This window comes from Phaenicophaeus curvirostris, chromosome 12 (genome assembly GCF_032191515.1).
Source record: "Phaenicophaeus curvirostris isolate KB17595 chromosome 12, BPBGC_Pcur_1.0, whole genome shotgun sequence".
Taxonomy (NCBI): Eukaryota; Metazoa; Chordata; class Aves; order Cuculiformes; family Cuculidae; genus Phaenicophaeus; species Phaenicophaeus curvirostris.
The window spans coordinates 3679317-3702072 of record NC_091403.1 but is presented as its reverse complement, the minus strand read 5'-3'; the positions used below and the strand labels follow the sequence as shown (position 1 = coordinate 3702072).

Genomic DNA, 22756 nt, shown 5'->3' with positions numbered 1-22756 from the left:
CTTTTAAAAAGCAGCCCTGTTTCAGCATGAGTGTTTCAAAGAGTTATCCGTGTTTTTGGTATAAGATGAGGTATGGTTTTTTAGCAGTCATTGTAGACAGTAATAATCTAGGTTAATAAATTTCATAAAGGTGAAAAGAATAACAGTCCCTTTAGGATTTATTCTGACTTCCAGTCTAAATATGATAAAGTAGAATCTCTGCTCTAAAGAATTTTAAGTGCTATTCACATTTCTCTTTTTCTTTTCCTGAAGTATAGAATTCATAATCCGATAGAATAAGAAATTGTTAGTACTTTGCTGTCCAGTCATTGAAGGATAGCTCCTCTTGAAGAAACTCTTCTTCCAATAGGTGAAAGTTGCAGAGTTTTAAAACTGAAATTTGTTCTGGAATTCTGTCATTACGGATTTATGGTATAGCTCTTAACTATATGCTGTTTGAGTATATACTTCTTTAAAGTAGTGAAGTATATTTTAATTCAGTTCTGCAGCTGTAAACCTAAAACAATTTTGCCAACTTGAGGAACATATTTCTGACTCAGTGTAGGTCATCTTTGTCTTTGAAAGATTATTTGTAATTGAAGGTATGTGCATTTTAAATAATTGCCTCGGAGCTTATAATAGATTGATTCCAAAATGCCTCATTTAAATAACTAAATTAATTCTCATGTTGTTGTAAGATCTAATACATTGGGAATTATCTTTTTAATGTTTACTTATATGATGGTTTCAGAAATACAGACATAATATTGCTAGAAATAAGTGCTAGACTCTTTCAACACTGGCTGAAGTAGATATCATTTGATTTTTTTTATTGCAATAGATCTGACAAACTATTAATATTCTTTATAATTTCTTTCCTATCTCGGCTGGATTTTTCAGGCTATGGTAAGTGCTTTTATACTGATAAACGCTCTAATATTAACTCCTAGGGATTTCAGCAGTGTCTTATTTTATGATAAACTTCTCTTGGAAAATAGAGAAACTATTTTATGACAAAGAATTTCATACTAAGTGAAGTTGTGCCTTCTGTGAATGTCTTGTCCTCTGCATTGTATATGCCAAAATTAATAGAAAAAGTTGATGTTAAATAGTTATCTACGTATTCCAAATATCCTTTCTAATGATACAAGATTGTTTAAGACCCAGTCCTGATGCTTCCCTTGTGGAACAGAATAGCCTTATTACCTAGATGAAGAGAAGTTGAATGTGTTATATAGTTTTAAGTCCTCTGGTATCAGTAAACTAAATGCTTGGGTATTTCTTGTAAATGTGACTTTAGCACAGCAAATTGAGACTTTTATGTACTGTGGTGTATTTTTTTAATAACTAAATTAATGTCTCATGGAAATCTTTTCTTTTCCACCAACTTTGCCAATTGTGTATTTCCCTCTTTATTTTCCTAGTCTCTTTGTACTTCCAGTTTCTCTGCATTAGTTTTCGTGCTTTCAGTGTGGTATCTTAACATAAGGTCGATCAAAATTATGGACATCCTCTTAAGGTGGTGTCTTTGATTCCCATTTGCTTCAATAATTTAACATTCTGAAAAATTCATTTTTCAACAGCAGCCTTACTAGTTCTCTTTCTCCTAAATCTCTGAGGAAAGCTTTTTCATTAATGCATTGGGATTCTCTGCTTTCCCTGCTTGTTTTAGATTGAGTCATTGGAAAAGGATAAGGCAGTCAAAATCCATCTGCAGGAACAATTGTATTTGCTGCAGTCATAAGTTTCACTGTGGGTCATTATTAGAGTTCTAGTAGAATATATCTTTATAGGTGGGAAAGAGAATGAAAGAAGTGATCATTCAAGTGGTGTAACAAAACGGAGAGCTTGAGCGGCTTTCTGTTTAAAGTGGAACCAAGAAAAAAATTGAGTGTAATCGCTGTAACTTCTGCTTCAAAGCAAACCTGTTCTCTCTTTTGTGCTAGTTAGAGCTTTTATTTGAGGTGGAACTACAACCAGGGAGAGGAATAGCAGTAATTACAGTGAAGGTTAGAAGTCCTTAACTCGCAGGAGCCAAATAGATGTGGTGATCTGCCCAGTCATAGACAAAGGTAGCCAGCTCTGTTTTTCTATCTCACTGTGTTTTAGTCTTTGCTTCTGTTAATGCAAGTCATCATTTCAAATGTTATGAAAACTCTAGACAGTTCCTAGTTTCATTTGATTTAAAGGTGACCTTACACTGTACGATTGTTGCAATCAGGAAATCTCTTTATCATTCAAGAATTTATTATTAGTTTTATCATTTGATTATAAGAACAGAAGAGTAATTTATGAATCCTTGCTGCTGTTGTAAAACAGACTACTTAGTTCATCCTGTTAAAGTGAACACACCAAATGAAACAATTGCTTATTTCAGTTAAAATAATAACCCGCTGATACTTCTTTGTATATAAGTGTCTCCACAACTCAAGCATTTATAGAGGCTAGAACTTGATTGGGGTAGTTTAGACTCTTTAGATTGAAGACATTCATAGAAATTACAGCTGCCACATTCTCAGGTTTTGTACATTGTCAGAGTAATCATTAGAAGAAAGCTAAATATAAACTATTTTATATTATATCTGATATATGCAGTCCATTTTCTTAACTCCTTGTATCATTAATAGACATTTCGGATTAAATATTTTAATATTTGTACATTGAACAGATAAAAATAATCAAACAGCACTTGTATGTTTGTGGAGGTTTTTAAATTCTACTAAGTAAAATTTTTAACAATATGATGACATTCCTTTGTTTAACACTTGTGTGTTCCAGGGACTTGGGACTACCTGTGGGGAAATTAAGTTATTGATTGTGTTTGATCTTGTTTTCCATGCCATTTCTGACTAACCTTAATATTCAGAATGGTGTTAGAGTCCAGACAGGGCGTGCTTTTTTGTCCGTGCTACAAAAAACAAATATGAAGGAAAAGTAAGTGGCATTACAGTGGTGCCCAGTAACAATTGTTTAGTTAAGCTGAGTTGCCATTTCCTTTCTTAATCTGTTTTCTGGGCTTAGTACTGCAGTTCTGTTGAGCATTTCAGGATCAGACATCAACTTTTTTAATAGAAAATTTATGGGAAAGGAATAAGTTATTTCAAACAATAGCTTGTTTCCTTTTGAGTGATTTCTTCCTCTGTCTTAACCTTGTCCCCTCAAGGAACAGATTACAAATCTGTCTGTCAAAATAATAAATTCAAGATCCTTAGATTGAAAACATTACCTGTAGTTGATAAAAAAGGACCAGTTTTGAAACCATGCAGCTTTTAAATGCTGAAAAAAATATTTTCCTGTCAGATTCACCTCTAGCAGGTAACTATTATATTGTATTAAAACCACAACAGTTTTTGTAAAGTTGCAACAAGTACTTTGTCTTCATTCCTTCTTTTTCCTGGTGGCAGCAGTCTACAGATTCTTTTGAAGAAAAGATTTGTGACAGGAAAGGTAATTAGGAAAACAGAAACCCCTCTGTAAAATGAGTATTGCATGTCACAGCCAGCGTTCACAAACAGTTGCAAAACATTAGCTTGACTGCTTCTTCCTCCCTGCTACTTTAGCTGCTCAAAAATGCAGCTTTTTTATTTTATCGTGGCAGGTGGCTCTTTTTTTCACCCACACAATTTTTTCATTTCGCGTTTAATTGTAGCTTGAGTCTAATGCTCTTTTGCCACTTTTTAATGTTTTTCCTAGAATGCTTTCTAATTATATTTATTTATTTATTTATTTAAGCTGCTAAGGCTAATTTGGAGGTATTATTACTAGGGGGGCTAACAGGAATTGAGCACAAAGGGGGCTAAGTTATTTTAAATGAGAGATTTGGAAAACACTTAGAAAATTCGAGATGATGCTCTGCTTTATTGTATCTCTCTCTCTTTTCTTTTTTTTTTTTTTTATAAATTTGTCCATATGTTCATGATGCCTTAATACCTACATAGAGATTTTTATGCTCTGCAGGTCACATTGTCCTATAAGGAGACATGAGGCAATATCTAAATATCAGTTTGAGAGGGTAAGCAAGTGTAAACTGCTGAACAAGTCTTGTGTTCTGTTAAAGGGGAGTAGTGAAAGGCTTTAGGTTCCTGTTGCTCGCTGTGTTCTATTGATGCTCTGGCAATTTGGTTGCCTTTCTGGAGGCTCTGGATTAGCTGCACTTTCCTTTCTTCCTTGTTACTACTTGAAAACAGAAGTGCAGTGAGTGGAAAAGCTTCTACATTCATTACCTTGTTTCCCATAGATGTCTAGCAGCCTTTTTCCCGTCCTCTCTCCAAAATATTCACTCCTCCTTGCTTCGTTCCATCCTTAAGAACAAGCACTCTTCTGTGTTTGTTCCATGCTTCAAGCTGTTGAACTATCAGCAACTACAGTATTTCAGTACAGTAACATTTTATTTATGGGCTTTCTCTTGAAGATAGAGTTTACTCTGACAGTGATACATAAATGGAAATCATCCTTGTTAAGTTTTTTTTCACTAAAATACCTGTAAATTTAATCCTTAACGACTGTTAACTTTACTAGTTTATGACAAATCCCTCTAGATATCACTTTCTTCTGTATTATGACTTTAGACACATTGATTAATGAGCAAAACGGTTTTGCTCATGATTCCAGGAGTAGCCTTTGGGAGAACCAGGCCTCAATAACATGTGACAAGGTCAAAATTGCTTCCTTACTTTCCTTTTTCTCACAGGAAACAGTGTCTGTTTATTGACTTATACTGATAGCATGAAACAGCAGTTCTCCAGCTGGCTTTTGTACTGTGACTGATATATTGCTGGTGGAAATAACACAGCATCATTCAGTACCCTATACTTAAGGTTAATGTTATTGTGCCCTTTGTATTCCTGCCCTGACAAGTATTGCTCCATATTGCTCTGTAGCCTGGAATGGCTAGGATTAAATATTTTAGGCCTAAAATGATTAAATCACTTTCTAAGTATAAGGGACATGAAGATTAGAGACGAAAACTGTAAAACTAACATACTCAAAGCAAGTGAATGTAAACATATACTTTCAAAGACTTTGAGAGGAAACTTGTGCTTCCAGAGGGATTGGAAGATGGGTTCTTTTAAAATGAATCTTTTTGAACCTAAAACTCTACCAATTATGAAAATTGTTTCTTTTCTTCTTAATATTCATAGAATCATAGGGTGGTCTGAGTTGGAAGGGACCTTAAAGATCATCTAATTCAATCCCCCTTGCCATGGGCAGGGACACCTCCCACTGGATCAGGTTACTCCAAGACCCATCCAACCTCCCCACCCTAATCATGAAGAAATTCCTCCTTATGTTCACTCTAAATCTGCCCCTCTCCAGATTATACCCATTGCCCCTTGTCCTATCACCACAAACCTTTGTGAACAGACCCTCCCCAGCTTTCTTGAAGCCCCCCTCAGGTACTGGAAGGTCGCTCTATGGTCTCCTCGGAGCCTTCTCTTCTCCAGGCTGAACAAGCCCAACTCTCTCAGCCTCTCCTCATATGGGAGGTGCTCCAGCCCTTTGATCATCCTTGTGGCCTCCTCTGGACCAGTTCCAACAGCTCCATATCCTTATGTTGAGGATTCCAGAGCTATGTATTCCTAATACATTTTTGCTTGCCATTTCTCGCATGAATGTGTGGGTCCCGTAGAATTAGATTTTGCTACAAAAAGTTTGAGAAAACAAAGCCTGGGTTCTTTTTAGTCTTTCTTGACCCTATGTCATTCTCACTGCCACACACCAATAGGATTTCCCATGTTCATAGAAACAGAAGAAAAACATGGTCATAGAGAATCAAAAATAATTACTTACTTATTAATAACATAGTGGAAAAGCTGATAGCAAATTAATGACTCAGGCTTCACAAACTGCTGAGAGTTTAAAAGAAGGAAAAAAGGGGGGTGGGGCAGGGTGTCTTGGCATCCCATATTAACTGTAATAGGACAATGATGAATCGAATCAAATATTTCTGTGCCAAGAACCCTATAATTGGTTTCACGAGATTAATAATTCTATGTCTATCTGCAAGTTTAATTATTATTGACAGAAACTTATTGAAAATTGAATGGTTATGTTCTCAAGGGAAAGTAAACATTTAAAATTAAAATTAGCAGTCTTAATATCGCTACATTAAAAAAATCCATTTGAATTATGTCAGTGTTTTAAATGATAAAATACAAAGAAATTGGAATTGTCTCTCCATCGAGAGATTAATGATGTAGTTGCTCTGCTGGTGTAAGCCTAGATTACTTCTGACCTGATATATATTTCACAAAAATAAGGATGTCATGCAAAATACCATTGAAACTTTTGCTGTAATAGCTCTGTAATGGTGGACTACAGAAAACCCAGTTCATAGCAAGGTGAAAAGGTGTATCCTCACACTGAATACAATGACATACTTATGGTTAGTGGGTGGTATAATTGATCATCCTCACTCTTCTAGACTGTAAGGGCAGCAAAGTATGACAAAGCAGATGCTGAGTTACAGAAGGACAAACATAAAGCACAAGTATACAGACACACTTGAAATGATTTAGAATAGGGGGAAGGATACAGTTAAAATGCAGTGATATATCAGTGTTTTGGTTAGTATTTTGTACAGTGGAGTAAATCTTACCTGTTTCTGTCAAGCCAAAAGGACTACTGATAGCAGAAGCAATATACGGAGTTGAAATATTATTTGGAAAACACAGAACTCTCAGGGTCTTTTTCTTTCTGATCATTATACTTTCTGATTAATTCTCAAAGGCCTATTTAAATTACAGGGTTACTGCAGTAAGATAAAAATTTCTTGTTTGTTGTATATTAAATATCTATGGCTTATGTTTATTCTATATTAAAAATAATTTGATTTGAGTCCCCTTATGTTTACTATACTAGAGCAAATGAGGTTGACTTTACAACCAACAATGTAGTGTTTGGAACTGGGACGTGTTCATATACACTTAACATCACATGGAGAAAGGAGACAGATTGAGACAGATAACCATACTTTTTTCTTCCTCCAAGAATCGGAATATTTCTTCATATTCCTTGTCATAGTATTGAATAAATATCGTCTTTGAGGGAAAAACTACTTTTATGTTTCCCAGAGACTTTTTATTTAAGGCAAGTAACATTTTATATACACACACACAGTTTAAAAATGCTCAGTGAGTTACAAAAAAATTATCTGGACTGACAACTTGAACCATAAGACTACTGCAAAATTATCTCCCGTGTTGCTGCAGGCACAGACAGCTTCCAAATTAGGGCAGGATGCCTATCCTTGTACCACATTAATTTGGTTGGCAAAGCAGAGAAACAGTGACAGCCTGTAGTTAAAAAAAACTGAGTCATAAACCTCTGAATAATAGGTTTTATATTTGAAATGGCAGCTCAGCTAGGCACTGCTGAAAGAAACAGTAATGATGATGGAAAGCATGCTCGCATTATGCACTGAAACCTTTAGAAGTCCTATGTTGCAAGCGTTAACTAGAAGGTTTTGTAGCTCCTACAGTTTTGCTTAAATCCAATAGCATAATCAAGTACGACTTGCCTTCCATTAGATTCAGCAGTAATTTTAACGGTTTTGCATTTTCTTTAAACAGACACTCGCAGCTCGAAAATCTGGTATTTCCATGGCCATGCTCATCCGGACTTCCATAAACAATGATGAAATGGTAAGCGTTTTCAATGACAGGTTTATGTGGTTTAAATAATAGAGAAATTTTTCTTCCAAGCTCTTTAGAAATTATTTCAGCCTTCGACACTCCAAATGGAATAAAACAGTATATAAGCATTCTGTTTATTGTGTAGGAACTTTAAGAAATTTGAGCAGAATTTTCTACCCGGTCTACAGTGACAAGACCCAGTTTGCTTCTGCTGACTCTCATCCATGACAGTCAGAAGAGACTTAGCCAGAAACCTTTGTTTTACAAAATAGTTAATGGGGTAACCTTTTATTTTAAATTGTCCAGCTGCACCATGCTTTACCTGCAGTCTTTCAGCAGCTGTCTCTCTTCATTATTCCGTGACTACAATTAGAATGACATTACCCTGCAAGAAGGTTTTTGTGTAATAACTATTTCTTTTCCCCCCAGTCCTTATAGGTGGCTGGGGTGATATTTGATTTTGTAATAACACCCGTAATTCTAGATGAAACAGTATTTAATTCATACAAGAAGTGACCGGCCAAATCGCTTGAAAAATCATATTCTTGCAGCTAGTAAAACCCGTGTGTTGTGGTTTTCCATTATTGACTTCACTTACATTTTGAAAAGGAGATTTATATTAAGCAAAAATGCCACAGATGCCATTTTCTTCCAGAACACTTTGTGTCATGCAAGCGGATTTACATAGCTGAAACAAGCAAAAGCACTGATTTGAAGGAACAGAGGACCCTTTGTGTTCCTTCAATTACTAGTGCAAACATAGCCTTCTAGGATGTATCCTACATTGAATAAAATGAAGCATTGGCTTTCTCGTATGCTGTTGTTAAGCTCCATAATAGAAGAGCAGAACATGATAACAGGTGTTCTGGGAACTGAAACTCACAGCGCAAGTGTGCATGTGTTTATGGCTCTTGTCTGATTTATTGTGAACTTCCTATGCTTACATGGTAATCACAAAGAAAAAATTTGGTAGTGCTCAGGGACTGGTTGATGAGGTAAGAAACAGCTGGTGTTTGAAGTGATCTTTCAGTAGGAGCAGTAGTTTTGTTCTGTCTCAAAAGAGCAACAAAGGTTGATAGAATGAAGAATCTGTGGAATCTTAAAAAAGACATTAAAGGCTGAGGGAAAATTGTAGACAACAAACTCATATGCCGTGCAACTGGTGCAAAACGAAGGCTTTTTCCAGCTGTGTTAGAGCAGCCACAAAAGTATCTAAGTTCAGTAAAAGGCCCTAAGATACTCCATATACTTTACTAAAAGATGTCTAGTAAACAAACAAATAAAACCATTTCTAAGTGTAACTACCTATTATGACAATAATTACAGTTTCAACTATTTGTTTTCATGCTTCCCCCCATGCAAAAACTACCTGGCTGCAGTTTTAGAGGGCTAAAGGTACAAATTTTGGAGATAATATCAATTGCCAACAAATGCAGAACAAGAAAGAATAATTTAGACAGGTTCTGACTTAAGTGGTTCTGTTCAAGAGGAAAAAAGAAGGCAGCAAATGCCAGTGGACAGCTCACTGCAAACATTTCTGCAATGCTTACTGTCAATCAGGAGAGAGCAATGAGCAATAGCTTGAGAGAAATGGAAAGGGAAAAATTATTTGAATGTATTTTTATGCCATTACACTCTTTGGCCTCCATTTGAACAAGGCCGCATGAAAAATTGTGTGCCAGAAATAGATATTTTAAGAAATCTTTAAATGAACACATAAGTCCAAAGGCAGACAACAAATATAATCTACATACATAAAAGTTCATTTGATGAGAGAATGTAAAAAGCTCATTCGGGGAAGAGAGGAATAAGAGAAGTCTGTCACCTTTTACAAAGCGTACTAGGAAGAAGTGGGTACTCTTTCCAGGATAAATGTCAAGGTACCGCCAATAAAACCACTTGCAAAGTATTTAAAACAAGTGGAAGGTAATACTTTTCTGCTTGGTTGGTAAGTAGCCGTCAGAACTTAATGTCCTAAAGCATCATCAAAACTGAGTAGAGCAAGATTTGAAAACAGAAAGAACAGGCATTTTCAGGCATAAAAGATCTCTCCAGGTACTCTCCGCAAAATCAAATGAAAAAGTGCAGTCGCTGATGAGAGTTAAGGAAGAAAATTCTCTTTGGGCAGGTTTTCCCCTGATTAAGGCTTTTCTGGTTTTCACTCTCCCTCGGCTTTTTCTGGAGGGAGGATTGGTGACTCTGAGGGAAGCAGGTTATTTGGCTGATTAGATTTTGTATGGAAATTTTCTGAACTAATGCCTTTTATTAAAAGCTATGTGTGCTTACTCCTGTGGTTAAATGCTTTGAGCTTTGCCGCCTGACATTGCTATCCTACTAGTATAACACATTCATTGCACAATGAGTTTGTATGTTCTCAGGCACCGACCCAAAGACATTTTAAGCAGCGTAAACATACTACTATCAGTGACACCTAAACTTGTGCTTTGAGTTGAGCATTCATTTAATTGCTTTGCTGAACAGAGAGCTAAAGCTGCAAATTTGTGAAAATAATACATCGATGACATTGAAAAAGTGTCTAAAGTAGTATGTGATAGAAGTAAGTTTTACTTCAGAAGATAAGCAGATAACTAAATAAACCTCCTCTGTATTAAATGCTGCTATGCCTAGGGCTCAATGAATGCATATAATAGATACATTTAAAAAGAGAGAGTATTAGGTATGAAAGCCTCTAGACTGTAAGAAAAACAAAACTCTTCTTTACAATTTTAGTTTGCTTTATTAACAGTGGGGGAAAGATCATGTTCAGAAGCAAAAGCAATCTACAAATTGTGTTGTTCAGCTGAAAATGTCATTTACACTCAGATGTTTATTTAAAGGCTATTGAGCTGTGCTGTTTCATTACTTACTGCAATTTCAGAAATAGATAAAAATTACAGGCAAGATTCTAAAATTATTCGTACTGTGAAAAACAATGAAGCTGAAGAGGGCGAAAGCAGGATTTGTACTAATCTTACTAGAGCTCAGGCGTGCGAGAGTGTAATCTGCAAAGGAATCTTCAAAGACCTGGTGGTTTCCGAGAAATATGATTCCTCAACAAGCTGAATAAATTCACTTTAGGTTGTTTTTGAAGTCTCTCGGATCCGTGTAGCTGGTAAGCTGTGACATGGGAGGCAGAAGGTAGAGAAGTGCACAAAGATGAAGTTTGCCAAGTTAGGTGACCACGACTAGCCCAGTCCCTCTTAGGGTCTGCCAAATCAAACCAGTGCAGACCTTTGCTTGCTTTCAGGGGAGTCACTGGGTTGCCTAGGATAGGCTAAGAAAGCACCCTGAAGAGCAACTCAGTATTTGTTTTACCCATTCCTGCTGTATCATCTTCTTTTCCAAGTTGGTTTCTACAGTGTTCTCAGAGGTGCTAGGATGAAATGTCCGTTAAATGTCCGCTATATTTGTTTGGCCAGGCTTCAGAAGATAGGTGTTGGTTTTAGCATGCAACTATGGACTTCAAGAAATGCTGTTGTAGCCTAAACTACTTAACATTTGCACTTGTTAATTGTAGTGCTTGATCCTGTGAATCAGTAGATTTATGGCTACTCGGTAATGGATTTCCTGTGGTAGTTAAATTCTTTAATTGCTGGCTTTGATTGTGCAACATTATCATAGAATCATAGAATAGTTTGAGTTGGAAGGGACCTTAAAGATTATCTAGTTCCAACCCCCCTGCCTTGGGCAGGGACACCTCCCACTGGATCAGGTTACTCCAAGACCCATCCAGTCTGGCCTTGAACCCCTCCAGGGATGGGGCAGCCACAGCTTCCCTGGGCAACCTGGGCCAGAACCTCACCACTCTCATTGTGAAGAAATTCTTTCTTATGTCTAGTCTAAATCTGCCCCTCTCCAGTTCATACCTATTGCCCCTCGTCCTGTCACCACAAGCCTTTGTAAACAGTCCCTCCCCAGCTTTCCTGAAGCCCCTTCAGGTACTGGAAGGTCGCTCTAAGGTCTCCTCGGAACCTTGTTTCTCCAGACTGAACAAGCCCAACTCTCTTGGCCTGTCATTATGCAGATATAAATATTTGATTTATTTAAAATATTTTATTTTTATCAGACATTTTATTATTAGCAGAATGTCCTTTAGCTGAAATCATGATAATTTTTTTTTTTTCTTACTCAACAGAAAATACACGTCTTCAAGAAGACATTGCAAGCTTTGATCTATCCCATATCATCCACTACACCTCATAACTTTGAAGTATGGACAGCTACAACTCCCACATACTGTTACGAATGTGAAGGTCTACTTTGGGGCATAGCCAGACAAGGCATGAGATGCACTGAATGTGGTGTCAAATGCCATGAGAAGTGCCAAGACCTCCTAAATGCTGACTGTTTGCAGAGTGAGTATTTCCTGACAACTAGAGCTCTTCAATACTTCACAATTTTTGATTTTGTGCGTGCACTCAGATATTTCCTGAAATCAAAAGCCAGATAAATTATGTATCAGTGAGGGCATATTGATGTTCATTGGCTGAGGAGCTAGCCAGAGACTTTATGAAATACCTGCTGTTAATTTTGCTTTCCTCCTTAGAACTCGCCAAATGTTACTGTTCAGTTATGAAATAGTGTTTGGTAGCATCGATATATTATTTACTTTCCACAGCCCATGGCAGTACCCAGAGCAACTTGTTGGATGACATAAACTCTCTTTGTTTAACTTGTAACACAAGAAACCCCAAAGCAAAGATTAAAAAAAATAATTCAGAATACTCTTTGTAGTCATATTAATGTGCTACAGAATACACAAGTATATGAAAAGCTAAATAGGATCTTGTCCCTTCAATATACCAAACCATGTATGTGTAAGGGAAAATAAATATCAGTCCCTTGGGATTAGAATTAAGGTAAAATAACCTGTTTCTTTGCTTCTTAATTGGCCATATTGATTCCAGCTACTATGCATTATCCTCCAAAAATATCAGAGTTTCATTTAAACCATAATAAAATTACAACACAATTACTACACAAAATTCTAAACAATAGAAAATTAAGACCTTTGAACTTTCTGATATTCTGATTTTTGAATGGAAGGGGCCTTTACTGCTCTGGTGTTATCCAATATTGTTCACTGCTGATTTGTTCCAAAGGTTTTACCTAGCTTCTTCTTGTAGAAAAATTTCACAGATATTCCAGTAAAGTCTTATTTATTCCCACCATGTTCTCACAATTTCCCAGAGCAACTGACCCCGTGAAGCATAAATCAATGACAAATTTCCGTATTAAACTGCTTAACAGTGCTTAATTGTGATTCTACACTATGGTTGAAGCTGGGCTGTGTTTGACAGCTGAACTTTTGGCGTAGTTTCGCAAGAGAGAAAAGAATGTTTGCTTTGGAAATTAAATGTTATAAAAGTATATTGTGCAGCATTAATATGATTGTGGGTGGTGAGTTTTCAAAAGCGTTGAAGGTAACAAAGATACTCCTGAGTAGCTTCTTCAAAAGAGGAGTCTTCTTCAAAAGAAGGCAAGCTTTCGTAAAGTCAGTTGCTGTTCATTCAAACTGACCAATTGTCCATTTCATTCTAGGTACATTTTAAGACTAGCTAAAAATAATTAATTCCACATCAGCCCATTGATCTCTCTGGTTTAGGTAATTATTTGACATCCTAGTTCTGCTGAGAATCACTTGGTTTATATTACCTGGAATTAGAGGCATGAAAATGAGTTAAAATAAATATGAGCTTGTATTTCTGCTGGCAACAGAGTATGTACAGGTCACTTGCCAACTGTTCATTGGGTTGATGGAGGAACTAGAAATAGGTTTCCTAAATTTAATCTCTCTGCTTATGCACATGTTGTTTAGCGCTATTTATAGGAGGAAAAAAACACAGAGGAGGGGATCTGAGTTGATGTCGATACTCTCAAACTGGAACGTGAGATTCATCTTGTAGGAAGGCCTCAAAACAAATCTGTATGGATCGCAGCAGATCTAATTGAAACTTACTTTCTGGAAATTCTTCAGGGAACTGAGCTATTACTGGATTTGTAGCTACTTTCCTAGAATTCTCATCTGCTGTTCCCTGCAAATGATAACTGTATTCTGTGGCAAAGAGATAACTATCAAGTGTTCTATACAGTGTTGTGGGAATTCCCCTATGGTAATTACATTCATAATGGTCTGAAATAAAGCATAGCTGAAACCTTCTTCATGAGAAGGGGAGGTTTTCTTTCTGAGGATTTAACAGAATAGCTTATCATGTTGTAACACATTGTTTCAGAAATAATTTTGATTTAAGAAAATCAAGATTGTTTCCCCCTCATTAGTATGCAAATGATTTTGAGCAGCCTGTCATGTTTTTTTCATAATCACTAAGACACATGGCCTCCAACTTTTGGGGTTTTTTATGCTATGTAGTTATTTCTAATGTAGGTTGTAGAAGTGAATTAACATCTCAGGCTCTTTATGGTCAATATCGAAGATTGTTCTAAATTAGGTTTAAAAAAATCAGTAATACATTCATTAGACTTCTCATTTTCAGCAAGATATTGCTTTCTAGTAGCAGGTGCAATACTAAACCAGAATTTATTTCAATCATGTTGAGTTTGTATCAGTCCCTAGGCTAAAAAGGGCTTGTTAACTTCCTGTTCAATCTAAGTTACAATATTGTCTTAATTAGTCTGATCAATACTGCATTAAAAGAGTTGTTGATAGACAGTCAGTAGTAGAGGATGTACAAATAGCTGCAATAAATAATTTTGTATGAATAGAAAGCTATGCTGATTTTTCTCATAAAATGATAGTTTTTCTCAAAAATCAGCAAGATTTTTAACAGGAATACATTATTGCCATTCACGTTGTGTCCGTGGATTATCATTTGGTTATGATGTTGTATCTCTACTTTTTAAAGAAAAGGCAGAAAATAGTAGAAAATGTAAAATATTGCTTTCCTGCATCTTGCAGAACTACCCATCACACTTTTCAGGAAGCTCAGCAATAATCTCTTTTGTGATAAAATCACTACGGAGTTCTCTAACTGCTGTTTGGTTTCATGGTAGCATTTAATTCTTTTTCTACTAATTCTTGATTTTTCAGTGTAGAAAATTCTTAATTTTTCAGTGTAGAAAATTCTTAATTGCTAGAACTTTCGTCTTCCACATTCCATAAAATCAGGTACTTAGACCAAGAGTTTTTCAGGATTTCTCTAGATTTAGTAGCTATGGAAAACACCCTAAAGAAATCACATATATAATATATATAAAGCTACTCACAGGATGCTTTCATGGTACGGATCAGTACTGGACAGTACTGATTTGATATTTTATATATTTCTGGGTATAACATATACCTGATTATAGTGAATATTAACCTGTCTTGTGAAACTAAATTAAACTCTAATTTTAGGTATCGCAAAGAATAAATGTGAGAGGCTGCAGTACCAAGAATTGGCTGGAGACTCTAGAGGAGAAAAAGAACTAAGATAGCATTGACATTTTCTCTCATTTCAGGAGCTGCTGAGAAAAGTTCCAAACATGGTGCAGAAGATAAAACGCAGAATATTATTAGTGCTATGAAGGAAAGAATGAAGATTAGAGAGAAAAACAGACCAGAGGTGTTTGAAGTGATCCAGGAAATGTTTAATATTTCCAAAGAAGATTTTGTGCAATATACAAAAGCAGCAAAACAAAGTGTTTTGGATGGAACATCCAAATGGTCGGCGAAAATAACCATCACAGGTAAATTTTCTTCTGAACTGTTTGCTCTATGAGCTCTTTCTTTCCCAGTCCTGCAATTCAGGAATAAGACTTTTATAAACAGAGCTCAAATTGTGTGTTTAGTTGCATGCTTGATGCATCTTTCAAAGCTTGCATTTATAGAACACTAACTGGAAGAGTTTCAAGTTACAACTGTTGGCAAAGCTACTTTATATTCCACTGCTCTGGGAAGGAAGATAAGTAATTGGTCTTGTTGTGTCTCCTCTATCTCCTACCATTATCTCCTGCACCAGTGCTGAAATTTTTGCCACCAATTTAACCAAGAGTTAAAGTTGACAGTTGAGTTTATGGGTTTTAATTACTCTAATCCTAAAAACACTGGCGCTTGCAATTCCCGACCCCATTGGATTGTAACTAATCATCTATTGTTGTTGCTGGACTAAGGGTATGTTCCAGTCCAGTGATGCTGAGCCAAGGAAACCTGCGTACCCAGAACATACTCAAGGTTTCTTCCAGCTGCATTAGGCTGGTTGTGTATAAGTATATCCAGGTCCTCTGACTTTTATAGTTCAGTTTTTGAATTAAAGCCTCAGCATAGAAAATCCAAATAAAAGCTCAGCTGACTGCACAAGTCAACCTGACTTTATGTGATACTGGATTAGAGTCAAATAGAGATTAAACTGAAAGACCAGAGAGTTTAAAGGTAGTGGTAGGCAATATTAAAGGACCCTGGTTAGATTTCACATCTAAATTAGCCTCAATTTCATTTTATTGTAATGAAAAATATAAGTTCTCTTCTGATATTAAAAGTAAATTTTCTCTTTCTCTGGGATTTGCATTATGCCTGGTAGGGGGGGATAAGGCGGTATAATTTAGGAATTTGGTTTTAGCTTTCACTACTCAGTTTTGATAAAAATGAGTGAAACAAAAACTATGTCTTTAAAATAAGCAGTAGTGTATACTTAAGTAACACAGATTTTTCTCACTACTTAAAAGTAACTTGCATAAAAGGGATGTTTAAGACAGTTCTTGGTGCCTAATGTTTCACACCTGTGTTCATGGTAATTTTCCTAACATATTTCACAAGATATTTTCCATATATACTCTTTAAGATCAAACACACGCACACTGCTAGAAAAATGCAGGAGAGTCCTTTGCTGCTCTTCTCCATGTGAAAAAAAGTGACTAGGATACCCTGAGAAGATAGATGACATTATTTTAGCAAGTTGCACAGCAAATATGCAAGTCTTTTCCAACTATCTGCTGGGTAAACATCCCTTTACTAGTGTTGGTACAAAGCTCATTTATATTGCTGAATGGTTTGGTGGTTCTCTTTTAGAATTAAAACACGTACTGATGAGTTCTTCAGATTCTTGACCTCATAAATGAACCAGGAAGTGATATTGGAAGGGATTTCTGCAGTATATTCAAACCTTCTGCTAAAATCAGGACTAACTTCAAAGTTAGATTAGCTTACTCGGGGCTTTATCCAGACTAGATTTGAGACTCTCCAAGGATGAAGATTCCCCATTCTCTTTGGGAAACCTGTCCTGCTTAGTGGACAATCTGTTTCAGTTACTAACCACTCACATGGTAAAACTGGTTTCTTTACATCCAGATGGGATTTCTGATGCTGTAGCTTGCAGCTGTTTTATCTTCTTATTTCACTGTGCCTTTAAGAAGAGTTCGGCTTCATAGAATCATAGAGTGGTTTGTGTTGGAAGGGATCTTGAAAGGTCATCTAGTCCAATCCCCCTGCAATAAGCAGAGATGTTCTGAACTAGATGAGTTTGTCCAGGAGCTCATCATCTCTATGAATGCTGTTCAAGTAGTTGGGGATTACAGCTTGATCTCCTCTTAGCCTTCCTCTTCTCCAGCATAAGCAGACCCAACATCCTTAGAGGCAATTAGTAGACTCATACGAAGTTACACAACAACATGACATTACTTGCCATGCTAACTAAACCAAAGTTTGAGAAGAGTATGTGAATTATGTATGGCCAGAAAAGTACTTTTGTGCTTTGTAGTGAATCTTTAGATTTATTATTCTATTAAAGTGTATTTGTAAATTTTATGCAATCCAGAAGCTTAGTTGGACAGACCTTGTGTTTATTTAGAGTAACTGACAATGAGAAAATTAATCCAGAAAGCTTTATTCTAGGTGTCCATAGTTTGAGGGCTTTCTTTTCTGTTGCTGTTCTCACAGTCTCATTTATTTCTTGGCAATAAAGGCAATGAGGGCCAAAGCACATTTCTCTCCTTTTCTTGCAGTTCTTTGTGCTCAGGGCTTACAGGCTAAGGACAAAACTGGCTCAAGTGACCCGTATGTTACTGTGCAAGTTGGCAAAACCAAGCGGAGGACAAAGACTATTTTTGGAAATTTGAATCCAGTATGGGATGAAAAATTCTATTTGTAAGTATTGAAGATACTGTTATTTCTTGCTCTTTTAATTTACTTTTAGGTAATATAATCCTACCAAGTGAAACGATTAGTTCATTTAAAAATGTTGGTATTGCAAATGCCTTCCTATGTCTCAGATACTGACCATGCAAGTTAAATGTGTTTTATTCAACATTACAACTCTCCTAAGTGAAACTGGGAAATTTTATAGTAACTGGTATACTTCAGGCTCTGGGCTGGGCTTTTTGTAATGTCTACCTTTTCCAAGACTGAGTGTTGTCCAGAAATCTGATGTGGAGGGTATGGTATGATTCTCCTGTCTCCTTCCTTTGGTCCCAGCCTCTGCACTGAAATGGTAACGTTTGTTGTGAAGTTTGACTATGACTGCAAAGTAGATGTTTCAGCCTGTGATACATTGACTAAGGTTTGAATATGGTTTCATGCCAGTTCTGCTGCTGATGTCCCTAGAACTTCTTTCAGGAAGACATGTTACAGTAAAGGGGATTCCAATTCATAGGTACTATACCATTCCTTTCATGAAAATTTTGCCTTAGGATACATGTCCCTGACTGAGAACGTGACCAATCTAATAATAGTAGCATTTTGCTTGGTGTTATCCCTCTACATGGAATAGTCCTCTTGCTATCACTACAAGCCTTTGTAAACAGTCCCTCCCTAGCTTTCTTGTAGTCCCCTCAGGTACTGGAAGGTTGCTGGAAGGTCTGCCTGGAGCCTTCTCCTCTCCAGGCTGAACAACCCCAGCTCTCTCAGCCTGTCCTTGTATGGGAGCTGCTCCAGCCCTCAGAGCATCCTTGTAGCCTCCTCTGGACCCGTTCCAGAACTGGACACAATGCTCCAGGTGGGATCTCACAAGAGAGGAATACAGGGGTAGAATCCCCTCCCTCACCCTGCTGGCCGCGCTGCTTTGATGCAGCCCAGGACATGTTTGGCCTTCTGGGCTGTGAGCGCACATTGCCGCCTCATGTCGAGCTTCTCATCAACCAGCACCCCGGGTCCTTCTCTGCGGGGCTGCTCTCAGTCACATCATCCCCCATCCTGTATTGAAACTGGGGATTGCCCTGACCCAGGTGTAGGACCTTGCACTTGGCCTCGTTGAACCTCAAGAGGTTCACATTTACTTCAGTAACAGGTGAAGTGTTGTACTTAATTGAATGACTGTGAGTAATCTAAGGTAGGAGATTACTGTCTTACACTTAATTGTTATAGTTGTGTAGTATCAAAAGTTGGATGAGCAATTCAGCAAATTTGATATGAAGTTTTAAATATGTGCTCTCAAAGATGTGAGCAGGGCTACCATAAAATTGCTGGAAACTTGAAAATATGGTTTTTTTTTCACCCAGCACTATGTATTACTATCATCTGCTGCTCTGGCAATAACATTAATAAAAAACCCCCAAACACTACTGTAGCATAAATCTCCTGCATAACTGCTTTGAACTGAATACATTTTCAATCATTTTTATAGCACTTGTAATTCCTAAAATAAAATTATCTTCTGAGTTATTTAATACATTGAATTTCAATTGAAAGTGTATGAGAATTTCTAATGTATATTAAGTAAACTATAAATGGTTGACCACAAGATTAATTCTAAAGTAGATCAATGTAACCATTCTATTGACTCAGGAAGTCTCACTTAAATTAGCCTCTACTGGTCATATTTGATAGTCCTATTTAAAATAAAATATTAATCGTCGTTATAAGTCCTAAATGATAAACTGCAGAAATAAAATATATCTTCAAATCTAACAATTATATTTGCTCATAACACCAAAACATTCATTTAAATTACCTCATCTGTTCCAAAATAAGTACTTGGAAGAAACATTGGCTCCCCACTGTGCCTTTGCTCTGTTATAGCAGATAGAGGGGGGGCTGCGTTCTAGTCTGCAGAATCACGCATAACCCCAATATGATTGTATAGTAAGCAGAGAGTGAATGCTTCTAAGAAAACATAATGGAAGTCTCTGCTAAATAACCATGGGATATTGGCATAGAGAACATGGGAACTCATAAGCTATAACTAAAGTAGACCTTATGCACAGCTGCATGCGTCTCAGTAAAAAAGCAAGGCTGTAAGAGGAAGAATGCACCTTTCCTTGAAATGGTTATTTATTCAGTGCCAGATCAAAGCAAGAGTCTTGCAGCTATCTGTCACCTTCTCTCTTCTGGCTGAGTGTGGTATCTGATATGGGAAAAAGGATTGTATTTTTATTTTTTAATTAAAAGGAAGAGATATTTTGGCTGTATATTTTTCAGCTTTGTACAAACTTTTAGACTTGTGGACTGTAATAAAACTCTTCTCCACTCTCATTCGTTTCTTGGCTGTTTTCAACAGTTGATTTACTGAGATATGGAAATCTGCCTTTTTCTAGCAGTGTTGTCTAGCAAGCATGCATTTCCAAGTTGCTTTGTAGACTTTGCAGGTATTGTGTTTCTTCTGACTGTTCATCAATACCTCAGGTTAATTTGTATATTACAGAAGTCTTTCGTATACCTGGATGATTATTTTACATTACTTATTCTTTCTATTTTAACTGTCACTGGGCCACCATATGACTCTGATAAACAGCTTTATTGGATATCTAGAGTAATAGATCTTTTCACTCTTTTCAGTGCAGAAAAACAGTTGATCTGATTGTTTTAAATTAGACCAGTGAGAAGGGTTTTTTTTTTTTGAAGACTGATTACCGCCTGGTCAATATAATGGTCATCATTAACCTGTAAGAATTTGTCTGATTTCTGACATTCTTCATGATTTCCTGGTGATATACAGAAAATATCAATACAGGCATAAAATCCAATAGAGAGAAGATCTACAGTCACTCACAGAAAAAAAAAAAATAGTGTCCGTTTGTTCAAACAAACAAGAATGTTGCTGAGAATTCTTGCTGTAGCACAAACAGTTAGAGACCATGACAGTTAAAGTCCCTATGTTGGACAGAGAAGCTGTTCAAATGCTTCATATTTCAGGTATTTCATTCTAGAGTTTCTAGAAGTGAGAATTTCTGGCAGCTATTTCAGGCATCCAGCTGTGGATATTCTTTTCCTAGAATTGCCTTAAAGAGCAGCACTCGCACAGTTTATTTGGAGTGCAGAGAAGTGATTTGTGAAATCATTTGAAGCAATATTTGCTATAAGCAGCCACGTATAGGAAATAAATACAACCAGGGAGCCTTACCAGAGTCCTTCCCTGCTGTCATTTTATATGCTCTTGATCAACTGAATCGACTTGTAAAAGGTATAATTTTTGCTGTACCTGAAGACAACAGCATTGGTTAAATGTTTAAATGGTTCTTCAGTTTCCAGTGACACCTAAATGCAGCTTTGTGAGAACTGTTGTATCAGCTTAAGGATTGTTTCGTAAGCAAGAGCATATAACAAGGAATTATATTACACAAAGCCAATTAGGTAATAGAAACGTTCAAAATAGTTTACTGGATTCTGAAAAATCTTCAATAAGCAGCAAAGTCTCTGAGAGACTCTGCTAATTAAAATAACTATCTCACAACGTCAGCCCAAAGCAAGAGAGTACATCTCTAAGAACACACTCAAATTATGCCTTGTTTGTTCAGCAATAATGCTTTTTTCAGTATCGTGGTGCAGCATGTTTTATCCAAGTCTTTTTTTTCAAACTACTGTCAATCCAGGTTAACTTTATACAACTCTCTTTATGTTGTGAGAGAGTAAACTAATGCAAGAAAAGACATAATTAGTCTCATTCTGCTTTCTCAGAAAGCATGGCCTGTGACCACACAGTTAAAGGATTGGGACTGCCCAGACTATAGAAGAGACAAGTACTGGAGGTAATGACAGATCTTCAAGTTCAGCAGCAACCAGAGTGACTTCTCTGGAACTTTAGCAAGCCCTGTTCACTCTGGATTTGATGTTTCTGGAAAGTTATATAAATTAATATTATTTGTATCTTGGAAATTCCCACCAGAGAGCAGAGAAAATGTTCATAGAGGAAACATATCTCACACTTTGCTATTTTTTAATAAACCCTGTTGGGAATGAAAATGGATGCTAGTGCTTCGGGAAAGAAAAAAGGCCATTTTGAAAAGGAAGAATGGGCCCTATGAGAGAGAAGTAACAGAGATACTTGTTGAGTGGTTGAACCCATCTGTGATTCATTATCCCAGCTGTAAAATCAGAGTAAGAACAGTATAATGCTTCCCTTTTTAACATTTCTTCATTCTGTCACTTTTGAGGATATCTTTTAAAAATAACTTGGTCATTATCTGTGGCATTGAAAAGTTTCCTATTAGAGTACAAATTCTTCAAAGCTTTTCTACCATTAGTCTACTCTTGAACCAGTTTCCTTGAGAGTTCAGGGAATACAAGACCAGTTCTAAACACATTTGTCTATTTTATTATAACAGGAAAGATTTTTCTCCACTGAAAGATTAGAAGTAGTTTATTTTTAGACTACTCATTTGTGAAATGATTGGTTAGAAGTTGATTTAGAAAAAAAATAGTAGGCTCCAAAATCTGAAAAACTAGGAGTGGGGGAAAAGTGTTGCAAAGGCTTGTCAGTCAAGTTCGTTTTCTAGGTCTCAGACATAGCCTAATACATCTGCTGATTACTTACAAAATTTCACCAAGATACTATATTTTATTGGAAAAACATTTTTTTCTAAGTTATTGAAACAAACTAATAGAGTAGGTGGAAAAAAACCCTCTCTGCCTAGACTAACTATACAGAGTATACAAATATTTTAGTGTATAGAGAAGTTCTTATCGAAGACAGCAAGGAAAGAGTGCTGTTACGATTGATAGATTTCATTTTGACAGAACGGGAAATTAGTCGCTGTACATTCTTCACCAGCTTCTTCATTCATTTGCATTTATTTCTTTACTAAAAATAGCATAGAATCAATTAGTGATTATTTTAACACTGGGTGCAAATCTCGTAGATGAGTGTAGAATGAGGTCATGCCAGTACACCTAATATTAAATTCACATGGGGCTACAATAGCAAACATAGTTTGTTATTACATTTTTTATTACTCTAGCCATTAGAACAAGCAGGAATGATGTGAGGATTGTTTCA

The 22756-nt window shown here is 36.5% G+C and overlaps 1 protein-coding gene across 1 annotated transcript in view; it reads left to right on the top strand.

Annotated features, from left to right (window-relative positions):
* UNC13C (unc-13 homolog C) overlaps positions 1 to 22756 on the top strand; it is a 125518-nt gene that overhangs the window by 32380 nt on the left and 70382 nt on the right. Inside the window, exons 6-10 of the mRNA XM_069867125.1 lie at positions 880 to 885; positions 7551 to 7622; positions 11749 to 11968; positions 15075 to 15302; positions 17553 to 17694. Coding sequence (XP_069723226.1) covers positions 880 to 885; positions 7551 to 7622; positions 11749 to 11968; positions 15075 to 15302; positions 17553 to 17694 — 668 coding nt within the window. The remainder of the gene's footprint in view (positions 1 to 879; positions 886 to 7550; positions 7623 to 11748; positions 11969 to 15074; positions 15303 to 17552; positions 17695 to 22756) is intronic.